Source organism: Apostichopus japonicus, chromosome 12, assembly GCF_037975245.1.
Source record: "Apostichopus japonicus isolate 1M-3 chromosome 12, ASM3797524v1, whole genome shotgun sequence".
Taxonomy (NCBI): Eukaryota; Metazoa; Echinodermata; class Holothuroidea; order Aspidochirotida; family Stichopodidae; genus Apostichopus; species Apostichopus japonicus.
This window is the reverse complement of record NC_092572.1, coordinates 29,330,296-29,345,871: the sequence shown is the minus strand read 5'-3', so window position 1 is coordinate 29,345,871 and position 15,576 is coordinate 29,330,296. Positions and strand designations below refer to the sequence as shown.

The 15,576-nt window shown below is 35.7% G+C and overlaps 1 protein-coding gene across 26 annotated transcripts in view; it reads right to left on the bottom strand.

Moving 5' to 3' along the window:
* The window catches only part of LOC139977164 (uncharacterized), a 371,700-nt gene that overhangs the window by 216,799 nt on the left and 139,325 nt on the right, over positions 1–15,576 (bottom strand). For 21 of the 26 annotated variants that reach the window (XM_071986371.1, XM_071986377.1, XM_071986370.1 and 18 more), the window contains exons 3-5: positions 10,008–10,818; positions 2,040–2,310; positions 1,308–1,607 (exon numbers count right to left, since the gene is read on the bottom strand). The exons of 4 other annotated variants lie outside the window; for them this stretch is intronic. In XM_071986371.1, the coding sequence (XP_071842472.1) occupies positions 1,308–1,607; positions 2,040–2,310; positions 10,008–10,818 (1,382 nt within the window). The remainder of the gene's footprint in view (positions 1–1,307; positions 1,608–2,039; positions 2,311–10,007; positions 10,819–15,576) is intronic. One more of the 26 variants, XM_071986354.1, reaches the window with a different exon arrangement.

Here is a 15,576-nt window from a genome sequence, read left to right as displayed (position 1 = left end):
TTTAAAAATTACTCAGTAATACAAACAGCAATAATAAAAAATAGTGTCATACATCCAGACTTGAAACAATTGGAAACGCAGATGTTATTATATTTCATTCATACCATCAGATACTGTTCTCTATCTGCAATTTATTTTTAAAGACACTACATGTACCACTATTTAAAAATGCCAATTTAAAGATTAATTTTCTTTTATTGAGAGACAAACATTGCACAATGTTGCTGTAATAAATGGAAAGAATTGATACTGTCTTTATTTATTTGTCAGTGATCAAGTAGGGCTCCTCCATAATTAGGAGCAGTGTTTAATTGTGAAGTCATTTGAGTACACTTCAAACTGCAGCTTCCTGGGACACGACTAAATCATATTCAAAGGATTATTATCGTAACTTTTATTTTACAGGAGAAAGAGCTGTTGGTATAGTCACTATACGACATCACAGATTACACAGTACAGAACAATGCACTCATCACACTAAAGTGAAAACCTGCATTATTATATTTCTCAACAACATACAATGCTATGAAGCTGTGAGTTGCATCACTGTGCTTCAGTTCAAAACATATTTTGAAATCTCAGTCTTCATTCTATCCCTAAAATATTCATATATTCATATACTCATTATATATTTATTATATCCCTTATATATATCAATATATTATATAAGATATGAATATATATATATATATATTTATATATATATATATATATATATATATATATATCATATAACGAAAATCCACGTTTACTCCAAAAGAAAATATTATTAGAGAAAACCAGAGAAATAAGATATGACTCATAATTGACAAATAAGGAGTAAGTTTTAGAAAATATATTGGAATTTATATACATATATGTATATGAATATATATATATATATATATATATATATCTATATATATATATATATATATATATATATATGTGTGTGTGTGTGTAAATATAGATGTATATATAAATATATATAAGATAAAATATAAATATATTATATATATTAGATATAAATATTATATATATAAGATATAAGGTATAAATATATAAGATATATTCATTTTATCCCTAAAATATATTATATCTTATATATTATATCTAAAATATATTTTATATTATATTTTATTTTGATTATACCCCTAAAATATCCTGTACTGTAATCCACACATAATATGTTTAGATAAAGAGTGCATTTTGTGTATTTAACTGTTTTTGAGCTATGAAGTCTAAAGTCAGGAATGTTCCTTATAACTAGCATGAAACTTGTACCAGTGGAGTGTACAGTTTGTAACATACACATGAATTTACAATACCTTCATCTTGCGCCTTGATTTCGTCTGAAAGTACCAAGGACTGGTATTCATGTATCTTAGCTACTGCCTGGAGAAGACGATATTCCTCTAAAGGAGTCTCTAATTTGCTGACATCAGAAGGATTAATGATACCCATCTCATCAATTGTCAGGAGGAAGGAGAGTCCTGGATTCTGATTGGAGATAACACTGTTCTTGTTCTCATTAGTAACTTCAAAGTTATCACACAGTTTCACTGTTATGGAAAATGTCAAATGAGCAGACAGGCCGGCGAGGAATCTATCGTATTCAGTCTCTTGATCTGAAATGTTTAAGGTAAACATCAAGTTGAAGTTTCCAGTGTTGTTAAATATCCACAGAGATGTACAGGCATGCTGATTGCATGATACACATCATGGCACAAAGTGATATTTGCCCACTTGTACATACTGTACATACGATGCTTTGTTGTACACATCTTGGTTTTTAGAATCTAGAACAAATCACCACCTGTGTTGTGTATTGCATTAAGTGGAATCTTTCTGGGGGGGGGGGTATGAGGAGGGAGGTGGTAGGGTGAGCTGGCAGGTGATAGGCTATCACTATCCATAAAGAGGTTTTGCTTCGAGGAAAATATGAATGATCGTTGAGCTATACTTTATGGAGATCAAGACCTCTCTTAATTGCATTTTGAAGGTACAAGAGGTGAATCAAAATACAAAATTACAAAGAGAGCTATTGATTAGTGGCCTACCTCTTAGCTTCATGTATGTCTCTGTTAATAAGTGGGTATGGTTGATCTTCAGCTCAGTGAGTGCACCAGTTAATCGATTCACATTTGAAGGGTGTATGTATCCTCTCTCTTCAAGGGCAAGCAAAAAGTTCTTTGAGTGCAATGGACTTGTAATAATGGTCTGCACTTGATCAGGTGGTAGTGAAAAGTAGCGGCCTAAATTCCCAAGGTCAGTTTGGGTTAGCTTTAAAGAAAGTTCTTCTTTCAGATGGCTGAAGGTGAAGATGGATGCCTATGGAAGAGAGAAACAACAATCAATCCAATGAGTTAGTTATTCTTTGCCAACTAATCACTTTAACATTAACTTTCATTTAAGACTAGCCTTGGTCAGAAGATTTCTGAGATGTTACAATGTTTGAGATGTAACCAACAGCTCCTCTGAGACTTGAACTTCTCTTGAACTCCACATAAGAGAGTAAGCTTCTGGTTACTCACACAGAAGATCCACACACTAAGTGAAGTCAAAACAGCTACTGTAAGTATTGTCCTCTGGTAAGCTTAATGGGATATACATCAAACAGTACAGTTCAGATTATTGTAAGGAAGGAAAGAAAGTCTACAAAACCACATCTAAAGTTACCTGTGTGTGCTTACATTTGTTTCTAAAATCTTATTGATATTTATGTTAACTGACCTATGACCTCTAGAGCAAGGCTGCAGAAACTCAGTACTACTAATGTGCTCATACTTTGATGCTCAGTGAATCAGATAAGAAAGTTATTTTAGGTGTACATTATTTAGGGTATATTTGTTAAACAGACATTTCAATGCACACAGTGTATTGTGCAAAAGTAATTACCTGATCTATTCTACTTAACAGAATGACTTAAGGACAAACAAGATGTATATCCTTCATTATGTACAGTGCTTTAAAGCCAATTCTAACAAACAAAATACCGTTAAACACGCACTAGCTATCTGCTCACTGAAAGAAGACCTTTCAAACTAATTAGGATTTCACAATTGTATAATATACAGTACTTTCAAGCAAACAATATCTTTGCAACAGTTCAATCTAGGCTTATTTGACTTTTGTAACTCCATTGTCAAATCAAGGCTTTTCTGCCAGGTAAGGAGGAAACTGTAAGAAACTTCGGGGCTACTAGTGGTATTACTGGTCATGTTTGCACAGAGCTCTCTTAACTTCAGATGTCTAACATCCTTTGTTTATTGCTATACTGCCTTTGTTTGCAAACATTTCTGGAAACAGTAGGTCAGATAGTTACAGCAAAACTGTGGTCAACACCTAGATGTAACCTTCTATCAGATGAGATGTAACCACAGATGATCAATGCACCAAACTAAGCCATAATTGCGTCATAATTTGTGGCTGAAATGCTTTAAGGCTAAACAAAATTATTACCCTTTGTAAACAATTCCATGTAGAACCTAGAGAAAATATTTCAAAAGCATTGCTCAAGCAATGTGGCAGAAGAAGCAAAACACCATGCTGCTGTCAAGCATTACACTATATATCTTAATATATAGAGGTATTGAGATGTATAGGGCTTTACTGTTAAGTGTACATAGTCTACACTGCAGATTTGTGATGTTTTACAAATTTATGAAGGTTTTGTTCCAGTGGGATGTCATCTACAGTAAACATGCTTTAATGTGTGTACAGGGGGCTGTACTGTAGCCATTGTCTGTCATTTTCTAACAAAACTAATCTAGAATGTCCTCCAAGTTGATTTGGTGTATGTGCAGGGCTGTAGCCACAGTCTGTTCAAAAACGTGAAATCTTATTCTACACAATGCAGTTAGAATGTTGGAAATGATAGACACATTTTGCATCTAACCCCTAACCCAAATAAGTTCTCCAAGGGGTGGACAATACTGTGTCTGAGACCCCTCTTTCAGGGGACATCAGACTCCCTCTCGCACTTCAAACTCTGGCTAGATGGCATTGTAAACTGCATGTGTAAAGTTTAAGGAACATTATTGCTTGTTATACACCAAATCCAATTGGCTGGAGTCTTGACATTTGTTGTGCTTAGGCATCACATACAGACACCAAAATACACCCACACAAATACACCTACAGTACAAGCAAACTTGATAATATATAGGTTCCTGATGCTTTCAGCATAGGAACTGAAGAAGACACCAAAATGACAATTTACGATAATTGTTTGATGAAATAACTGATTGCGAATCAAGATATTGCTTAAAATTACAAGGCTTTTACATTTTGTCCCTGCTGACCTCAAGTGACCTATGACCACGATCGAAAGATGAAGAGTTCACCTTATCAATTGAGGGATATTCATGTGCTAGACTACAGTGAGACCCATCCATGTTTCTCTTTCATACTGTATTAGTTTTTACAAGAATTTCCCATTTCTGACCTTTGACCTTCATGAAAGCAGGATTCATCTAATTACTAAAAAACAATGTGATTCCTTTCTACATGACATCAACCTGCTATTGCTTGATAGCCATTCAAATTTTCCTTGTTGGGCTACTATATTTAACTGGCTTGACATTGTGACTTATGCTGACTTCAAATGACCCTCCACTAAATATATTAAATCATCTACTCAATATTGGTTATACACATACTAGTAGTAGACAATCCATCCATCCATGATTTATATTTTGATGTATACCGTAGGGCTACTCAGGAATATGCTGCAGCCTTGGTCATATTGCATGCAAACTGTACAGTTAAATGTGAGTAGATCATTGCAGCAGCTGATCAAACTCAAATGGTAAATGTAAGTGATGGTGCTGATCATTTTAGCCAGGCAGTAAAGCAGACCAATTCCACTTATCCTGTCAAAAAGTATAACTTTTCAACAAAGATAATGTACATCCATATTCAGTGCTAGCCATTGTGTAGCTAATGAGAGTACAGTATGTCAAATTGAATATTGTAGTACAGTACCACTAACATTTTACAATAGTGGTGTCTATAGTTTTGTCCCTTGTACTGTACAGCATACATCTTCCCTTTCACTCTTTTCCCCCCATTTTTTCCTTATTGTTCTCTACATAGTTACATGTTCCCAGAGTTCTGTGACCCTGTGATCATTAGCCCCATTGTTTGCTTTAAAGAGGAGCACACTGTTCCCTTTGTGGTCTCTGGCAGACTTTACCACAAGCTCTGTTATGCCTTGTTTGTTAGAGGAACTTTCTAGTGAAAAATGGGATCCAGTCCTTCCTGTCATTATCATCTTTTGTCTTTGTATTTCAACTATTAAGCCTTGTCATATGATGATTTGTAGTTTTTGTTATAGAGTGCTTGAAACGTTGGCCCTTCCTGCCAGAAAATTTGAATGTAAGGACCAACCTACAACCAAGATGTCAGTGCGTCACATCGGTCACACTCGATCAGATCTCATTCAAAGCTTGGCCTTGATACGCTACACAGGAGTGTGAATAGACTTCGCATACGGCTGTGAATACAAAAGGGCTCACTCTAAGCTTGGCCTTGATATACTACACAGGAATGACGTCACAAAGGCCTCTCTCCTCTGCTGGAAAGTTAAACGTGATTCAAAAAAATCTTGCAAATAACAAATATCTGAACAACATTGAAGATTATGAAGAAGAACTGTTTAGGGATATCTGGAAAGTTTTAGCTCATCAAAAGGTTTCTAACTTGCACAAGGAAATTTCCATCTAAACCCTATTTTACTTTCAGCAAGTTTTACTTTCCTGACTACGGTGTACTGAGCTTGCTAATCATAGCATCCCCGCAGTCCACCGAACGAAGTGACGTAATGATAAGTCACCGTTGCTCTACAATGTTCAAAACATATTAGATTAAGTTTGCACGAGGTTCTAAAAATTCACTTCTCCTGAATCATAGGATGAAAACATTCCAAAACTAGGACTGTGGCGATGATAATAACCATGGAGATTTGTTTTCAGATACCCAATAGACTGCTGCTAAGGAATTCCTCCTTAAGTGTCAAAGGTTTCTCTGATTCTATCTTAAGAATTTGGTAGGAGACAGGTGTAGTTAATCACTTTTACCCTTCCAAATCCAGTACTCATAGGTCAGGCTTTGTTTCATTCTTGATTAAGTCTTTATAGTTATTTCATGTTCTGTGTAATCTCTGGAAGAATAAGTTAAAGGTGTGGGAAGACAGTTTGCCTACTTACTGGAGAATGTGTGACCAAGGATTAAGTAAAGTCTTGTCTAGTAGGGTAGGAAAAGCTTCTTTGTTTTCAATTTCTAAAAACCACTATAGTTTGCTAGCAACTCTACCATTCACCAAGACACTCCAAGCTGTCATGCATCTGCAGTAGAGACAAGCTAGAAGACTGTAAGAAATTAGTTACATTTATGTCAATACAGGTAAAGATTTCATCTTTTAACTTTGCCCAAACCCCTCAGGAGCCTAGTCAGTTTCATTGAGCATACCTTCTGTATATTACCTGTGAATGTATGCACAATGCAGGTTAGTTCTGTGATAGCAATGTGCACACAAAGTAGCAGCCCTAATTTTGTATTTATTAGTATACATATATATGAGTGCATTAGAGTGACTGGTAATGCTCGACATAATCACAGCAATACTTAATAAAACTAATCCCAATGTGGGTTCTCGTTGGACCAATAACCTGAAGCACTTTCAATTCTCTAACATTAATTCAATATAGGTTAGGACATAACCATATACACATTATGGCTGAAGGCATATAAGTGCCATAATCTGAAACCCTGTAAACAGCTATTAAACAATGTTCAGTTAAAATGATACAGAATTTACACACATTATATTTTAGAAATTACTGTACCTGTAGACTCACTATAGCTGTTACTGGTATTAATTCCTAAATAATAAATAAATTCTTTGTGCATTCTGCCATCATATTGTTTAGTTGGTACTAAGTGTCGCCTATTCGAGCTATGTTTAGATCCCATGATGCAATGCTACACTTTTACTAGTTGCCATGGTGACAGGATTTAGTGAACTTTTCGTCAACTTCTGGATTGAAAGAGTTGTAGCAATATATTTTAGTAGACTGAGGCTCTATTAAGGTTTTGTTAGAATGTTAGCTAGTATTAGCAGCCCTAATAATCACTCTTAATTGGTACAGACTCCATCAGACCAGATAAAGCTGATATTCTATGTGATATAGTCTCTGCTTTATAGCCTACTTTTAGTCCAAGGGGCTGCTTAGGTACATGCAGCCTAAACAAAGGTGTTTGTTGCCATGCCCACTTTTTGTCTAAGTCAGAAGTTGCAAATGGGCCGAAGTGGTTAGAGTGCTACTTGTTGTTGTTATTATTACTAGATGAGGGATTTCCCCATTAGAGTTTACTGCAAAATTTCCCGATCTCAATCTTGACAGTCATTTGTTGCTGTTAACTAGCTACAAAATTCATCATAAATTTGATTTTCCTATCTTGACCTATAACTATGGGCTTCTGTTGGGTACAAGCCAATGTCTTGTCAGGAGTCATCATAGCTAAGTATTATTATAATGAAAGAAAATTTCAGAGGATTTTGGCATTCATTCGCCCTGTACTGTATGTATGTGTTGCTATGAGAGGTTTTGCTACTTCAGTTCTATTAAAATTTTCTTCTCATTTTTTCTCTAAATTGATTGATATTGCCACAAAATAGCAATAAGTGTGCTCTTAGGAGATGTTTGTATGCAGCGAGCCCAATTATGTTTCTATCGGAGGTCTACACAGTTTTTTTTTATAATGCAAGTAATTTCAGAGGATTTTGGAATTTATTCACCCTGTGCAGTATGTAAGTAATTGTTATGAGAAGTTTTGCTACTTCAATCTTATTCAAATTTTCTTCTCATTTTTTCCCTAAGTTTATTATTTTGCCTTAAAATAGCAATATGTGTGCTCTTAGAAGATGTTCGTATGCCCTAGCCCAAATATTGTTCTATTGGAGGTCTACACAGTTTTTTAAAATGCAAGAAGTTTCAGAGGATTTTGAAAATTATTTACACTGTACTGTATGTTTTACAATGAGAGGTTTGCTACAAGTTTCAATCCTATTAAAAAAAAATTCTCAATTTTTCTCTAAATTTATTGATATTGCCACAAAATAGCCATAAGTGTGCTCTTAGGAGATGTTCATTTGCACCCAATCCAAATATCTTTTATTGGAGGTCTACACAGTTTTTATAATGCAAGAAATTTCAGAGGATTTTGAAAATTATTTACACTGTACTGTATGTTTTGCAATGAGAGGTTTGCTACAAGTTTCAATCCTATTAAAAAAAAATTCTCAATTTTTCTCTAGATTTATTGATATTGCCACAAAATAGCCATAAGTGTGCTCTTAGGAGATGTTCATTTGCACCCAATCCAAATATCTTTTATTGGAGGTCTACACAGTTTTTATAATACAAGAATTTTCAGAGGATTTTGAAAATTATTTACACTGTACTGTATGTATGTTTTGCAATGAGAGGTTTTGCTACAAGTTTCAATCCTATTAAAAAAAATTCTCATTTTTTCTCTAAATTGATTGATATTGCCACAAAATAGCAATAAGTGTGCTCTTAGGAGATGTTTGTATGAAGCGAGCCCAGTTATGTTTCTATCGGAGGTCTACACAGTTTTTTATAATGCAAGAAAAATTTCAGAGGATTTTGGAATTTATTCGTCCTGTACTGTATATGTAATTGCTATGAGACGTTTTGCTAAGTACTTCAATCCTATTAAAATTTTCTTCTCATTTTTACTAAATTTATTGATATTGCCTCAAAATAGCAATAAGTGTGTTCTTAGGAGATGTTTGTATGTGCTGAACCCAAATATGTTTCTATTGGAGGTCTACACAGTTTTGTACAATGCAAGAAATTTCAGAGGATTTTGGAACTTATTCACACTGTACTGCTATGAGAGGTTTTGCTACTTCAATCATTAAATTCTTCTTCTCATTTTCACTAAATTCATTCATATTGCACAAAATAGTGCGCTCTTAGGAGATGTTTGTATGCACCAAACTCAAATATTGTTCTATTGGAGGTGTTATATAATAAAAGAGAATCAAGGACTCAGTAACTGGTGCTGATAACACCATGTTGTAACTCGCTTTTTACGAACGCCGAATGGGCACTCAGAAACAATCAATACATTACAGGAGGTCAACATTGTTTTTTATAATGCAAGAAATTTCAGAGGATTTTGAAAGTTATTCGCCTTGTACCGTATGTATGTGTTGCTATGAGAGGTTTTGCTACTTAAATCCTATTAACATTTTCTTCTCATTTTTTCTCTAACTTTATTGATATTGCCACAAAATAGCAATAAGTGTGCTCTTAGGAGATCCTATTAGAGGTTTTGCTACTTCAATCCTATTTAAGTTTTCTTCTCATTTTTGCTCTAAATTCATTCATATTGCCTTAAAATAGCAATAAGTGTTCTCTTAGGAGATGTTCGTATGCACCGGACCCAAATATGTCTCTATTGGAGGTCTACACAGTGTTTTATAATGCAAGAAATTTCAGAGGATTTTGGAATTTATTAGCCCTGTACTGTATGTATATGTTGAAATGAGAGGGTTGGCTACTTCAATCCTATAAAAAAAAACTTCTCATATTTGGTCTAAATTAATTCATATTGCCACAAAATAGCAATAAGTGTGCTCTTAGGAGATGTTCGTATTCACTTATGTAGGATTTACTAATCTTAACAAGCTGGATTGTGTACTGTGAAATGAAAAAAATGGCACTAAGTCATATTTGATATTCAACTCCCTATAGTATTGACTGTGTATTCCTCAATCAGCAGTTTGAAATTTGCAACAAAATTTCAACTAAAAATTGAGTCCCAAATTTCATATTATTTCCAAGACTCGCAAAAAAGTAAAAATAAATGTAATCTACAAACATGTTTGCAGTCATTGATTCCTAACTTGGTAGTTTTTCTAGCCTATTTTCATTATTCTAGATGTAAAATAAACTTCCTGTATTTACTTCTTTACACTATCTTACTGTACTTACTGTGCTGTATGCATTCAGTATTCCTTCATCTGTTGTTGTAAACATAAACCTGTTTACATCGTTTATCCTGATTCTAGGCACAAACTCAATAATAACTCGGAAATTTAACAATGTATGATTTTCAGTGAGAGAGTAAACAAAAACAGTAGCAGCAACAGGGAAAGAAGACCAACATGGTACAAACACCAGACCAAACTCACTACTTACAGTGATACTGTTTGTTCTTGAGTAGCCTGAAGTGTTGTATTCAAGTAACATCACTCCCTCCATGTTGTATCTAATGGCTCTACCATGGAATGTAGATATAAACAGATTATCTCCACAGACTGTTATATCTACAGGATAATCACCTACTAATCCTTCCAAGGTGATTGTCTTGATTTTATTTAAACTAAAATCAAACACAATCACCTCGTTAGAACGTGACAAACCAATAAATATCCCTCCCTCTCTGACAGTCATACACGAGGCTGGTTCATCGCGTAACTGATCACTGTATGTGGGTATGTCGTCTGTCTTGATATTAAAGACATCCAACTGATCACCACACACTGTGACTATACGAGAATCATCCAAGAATGAAACATAACGACGCCATCTTGAATGATTCTTAAATTCTTTAGAATAAAACCGAGTTATAAATGGCGACGAAGAATCAGGAATATTTAATGCAAACAGGTCTATGAATGTTGTCCTTGTGTTGTCGTTGTATCCGCTAACAGCAACTCTGGAAGAATCCACCGTCATATCGCTCAGCACACATGCCTGACGACCTTCAGCGGTAAACCTGGGCAACTGCGTACGCTGAACTCTATTCAAGGCAAAAAAGTACATTATTAGGTCAAGTTTACAGGCCGTATCCATGGTAACGGAGAATGTTGTCAGACACTATGCATATAGCCGCTGGAGAATGTGTTCATTAAAAAAAATGAACAGAACCTTCGAAGCACCCTCCCCCAATGCTAAATAATAAACAAACAAATAAGGAAATAAACAAACAACTAAACAAACTAACGGATCGAGTATATTTGCGAACATGTTGATAGGAATTACGCTCTAAAAACGAGCTCTGGGATATGGAGATACTAGCTGTTTACACGATTGATTGTATTCATAGGTCATACAGTTATATGCGATTGGCCCGTGGAACGGGCTTTAATTAGTCGAGCGCCTGGATCACGGGCGTAAGTTATGATGTGATGAAGAAAGAAAGAAAACGAAAAAAAAACAGGAAAAAATAACAGATAAACAAATAAATAGGCAAATAAACAACTAAACAAAATAACGGGTATAGAGTATGTTTGATAGGCCAGTTACAGACGGTTGGCCAGTAGGACAGGCCTTAGATCGAGCGCCTGTATCACGTACGGGCGTACGTCGTATGTTATGCTGTGATTTAATTACAAATCACACTAACAAATATTTGCGGATCAGTAACACGCGAGGATTTAATTAAGTTACTAAGGAACTATGCACTTAATTAGCCACTGAACGTTTTGTTTATTATATTCTGACCCTTCTCCGTGCAAATTCAAGAAAAATGAAAAATAAAAACAGGGAAATTAACAGAAGCTGCAGCCACCGCCCCCCCCCCCGTCCCGACAATATGCCGAATAGTAATCAAATAAGTAAACGGGTATAAAGCATGTTTGCGGGTATACGTTGAGAGGAATTTCGTTCTAAACACGAGCTCTGGGATATATACTAGCTGTTTACACGAGACGTGTATTCCCAGCAAACACTAAACCTCATCATAACACTTTTAAAAGAGCCTCTAAAATATGTTTTTGTAACGTTAAATGTGTTGTTGAAGAACTTCGGCATAACGTTTTTATGAGATATTAATGTTATATTAATGTTATATTGATGTTTTAACGAAAACATGTTTTGAAATAATAGCCTGAAAACGTTTTTGTGACATATTTGTTACACCAAAAATAACGTCATCAAAAGAAAAGACGAAAGTTTTAGTAACGTTTAAAAACGTTTTTGGAGAGTAAAGACCTGAAGGAAAATAACTTCTTGAAAACTTCTAGCAATTTTAGCGTGCTATAATTTGGGGCCATATACCGACTATAACGACCTTTAAGGATCTTAATTCTTTACAATGCTTGCAGTTGTCTGCAGCATGCGTAGCAATAAGGCCATACTGATCCTTCTTCCTCTTTTGAGATAGTTCTCTTCTTAATTGATTTCTCTTGGTCGAAATATACCTGTCCCTTGGCCAACTATCAGAAGTACAACACCTAACAGAAAAGAACTGATCCAGGACCTCCGCACGATTTTGCAAACAGACATAACGGGGCGAAAGTTTTTTAGTCGATGGCGCTATATCAATTAGTGTTCTGGATTAATAAATGTAAATAAAGCGATAATGTACATTAGATTGCGAGCTTCCAAAATTCATCATCATATAAAGTTTTACACCCTACAAAGCGGCCGCAAGGTGCTTTTCGCAGTAGGGTAAATCATATTCTTATCAAATATAGGCTTAAATGTAAGGATATATCATATAGAAAGTGCATTTCCATGAACTAAAGGCCCGCTTTCCTACGCTTATATCCTTCACAAAGAAGCACATTCAAAAGGTAATTTCAAATATTATGCAGTATTGTAGTGAATTACCAAAATTTCTGATATTGCCCGTGTACGACTTTAATCTGTTCTCTAAGCTCCAAACCCGAAATGCGAACCATATAAGATAGATTTATGGAAGGGGTCATGAGTAAAGGTCCTCGGGTTCAATTTAATATGGATATTTCAAAGACATATAATGGTTGTATATGGCATGAGAAATGCATATAGCTATATTATACTTCGTTTAAAATATCTACAGCTCTTCATTGTTCACTAATCAAATCAAATCATACAAATACCTCATTTATACAACAGACTACATTAATGGTAAATAATAAACTTGGCTAATCATTGATAGATAAACCTGTCTTTCATCCGTATTACATCTATTCAATAAGATCAATAATAAAGTAAAATAATACCTAAATGTTTGATTGGAAATTCTAGTCTACGAGGATCACACGGAGCATACATGCAACCAATCAAGGGGAGCGGTGAGGCAATAACACCTAATTCAGGCTGGTTTTACACCCTACAAAGCGGCCGCAAGGTGCTTTTCGCAGTAGGGTAAATCATATTCTTATCAAATATAGGCTTAAATGTAAGGATATATCATATAGAAAGTGCATTTCCATGAACTAAAGGCCCGCTTTCCTACGCTTATATCCTTCACAAAGAAGCACATTCAGAAGGTAATTTCAAATATTATGCAGTATTGTAGTGAATTACCAAAATTTCTGATATTGCCCGTGTACGACTTTAATCTGTTCTCTAAGCTCCAAACCCGAAATGCGAACCATATAAGATAGATTTATGGAAGGGGTCATGAGTAAAGGTCCTCGGGTTCAATTTAATATGGATATTTCAAAGACATATAATGGTTGTATATGGCATGAGAAATGCATATAGCTATATTATACTTCGTTTAAAGGTGGGATCGCTCGTAATTTCCTCGTAAATTCTGTCCTTCACACCACCCGATTCAAAAATAATATCAATACTACCCTCTATCGGTTCATCCTGTTGTCTCGTAATTTCTCACCAATCCCGTATTTACGGCTAGTAAGCAATAAACGGGTTCGGTTACTTGAACGGTGGCCTTGGCGAAATTCCTGCATAGTTTCTTGTCTGTGGCAGTACAGGGACTTGTTATGGAACAACTCCCTGGTCAGTAGTGTGCGGTATTACGCCGCGTTTTCGTGTGTATTGTGTGATACAAATCTCTGTGCTTTGTTTTACGTTCAGAACTTTTTCACAACTAATGGGCTGTACAGTATAAGTTACGGTCGAGCTTTGCATCAGGCGTAATAGTTTGACCAGGGAGCTGCTACTCTAGCAGTTCCCTGCTTTTACTCTTTTAGGCCTACATGGTGAGCAGTCGAAGTCAAGAAACAGCTCAAGAAACTAATAGTTATGAGCTTTATGTCTGATTCACGCTGACTGGTGTCACAAAAAGACAAACGCGAATGAGTGAAAAAATTGACTGAAGTGATTACAAACTATTGGGTATCAAACGTAAAGTCAAGTCCGTCATGTGTAAACAATTGGTATTTCAGCCACTTTAGGTATTAATTATACATAGACAGAGTCACAGCTTACATTGTATTTTATATATAAATTTTAGTTATATATCAGGAGGGAAAGTCAAAGCATTTTATGTCATATACCATATATAGATAAATATGTATATTTAATTATTTTTGAACTCCTGGCAACGGGCCCTTTAGGCGATCACAGAACACTTGCCCTAGCTGCACCCTGTCCTCCTAACCGGTGCACGTAAACCCTGTCCTTGCACCCCTTTGCCCCGAATTAAAAAATAACGAAACTTGAACGGAAAAGGGAAGGAAAATACGTTGCCATAAGGGGCGGCTCCACCCTCTTTAGAAAGGATTGGCAAAAAGGGAATAAGTACATGAACAATAAACTAATAGTTATTTCCATTGAAAAGTGTCTCGATGAGCATCGGCCGTCAAAGCAAAAAACTTTTTTTTCTAAATCACGTCAGTGTATTGCTTTCCAGCGTACTGTACTCCCAGAATTGACTATCCTGCTTCTTGTTCCGAACGGCTCCCAACGAAATGCCAGAAAGTCGGCAACGGGGTTGGGGTGGGTTACCCAGCTCCACCATGGGGCACCTCATCACGACTGACTCGAATTACAACTCGAAACTTTAACTGAAACTGGATTGAATTAAAAAATATATATACTAGCTGTCTGCATGGATCATACTTATCTATACTATTGTGTGACCATATAGGCGTACGGGCTCTATATGTCAACCAGGAGAGACTGGGGGAAGCTTTTTTTCTTGCCACAGAAAATTAAACATTGCACGGAAGTTCCTAGCACGATTAATTCATTTCAAACTTCGACGACAAAGAGAACCATATAGGCCTATGCCTGACTATAAGATCATTGAACCATCACGAACAACTCTGAATAATCTTCCATTTGCGGATTCATTACACTGGGAATAAGGGGTGGGGGTGAGGCTTTCCATTTGATCCGCAAGTATATTGAACGGTCACCACAACAAGGGTGTATAGCTTGGGACTAGCACGGGGAGACTTGTCAACCTTGTGAACTTTTTTGGGGGTGAGATGCAGGGGGGGGGGGCGGTGAGTCGGCAAACTAAAACATACAGGGTAAACTGAGGGGAGGAAAGAGGTCAAAAAAAGAAAGAGTGAAAGACAGATGAAGGGATGGAGGAAGAAAGTAAAGAAAATGTGGAGATGGAGGCTATGGGTAGAGATAGATATGATATGAAAGTACAGAGAAAAAAAAAACAAGAGCAGAAAAATGGAGATCACTGGGATACTGTCAAATACACAAGGAGAATATACAATCTAAATACTGGAATTAAATAATGTACAACATAAATACAGCTTTATGACATCAACAAATCAAAGGGGAAGGATATAATGTTTCAAGGATGCTGGAAAATAAGACACAACAGAAGATGATTATGGTTTCTGATCTATTAGGCTTC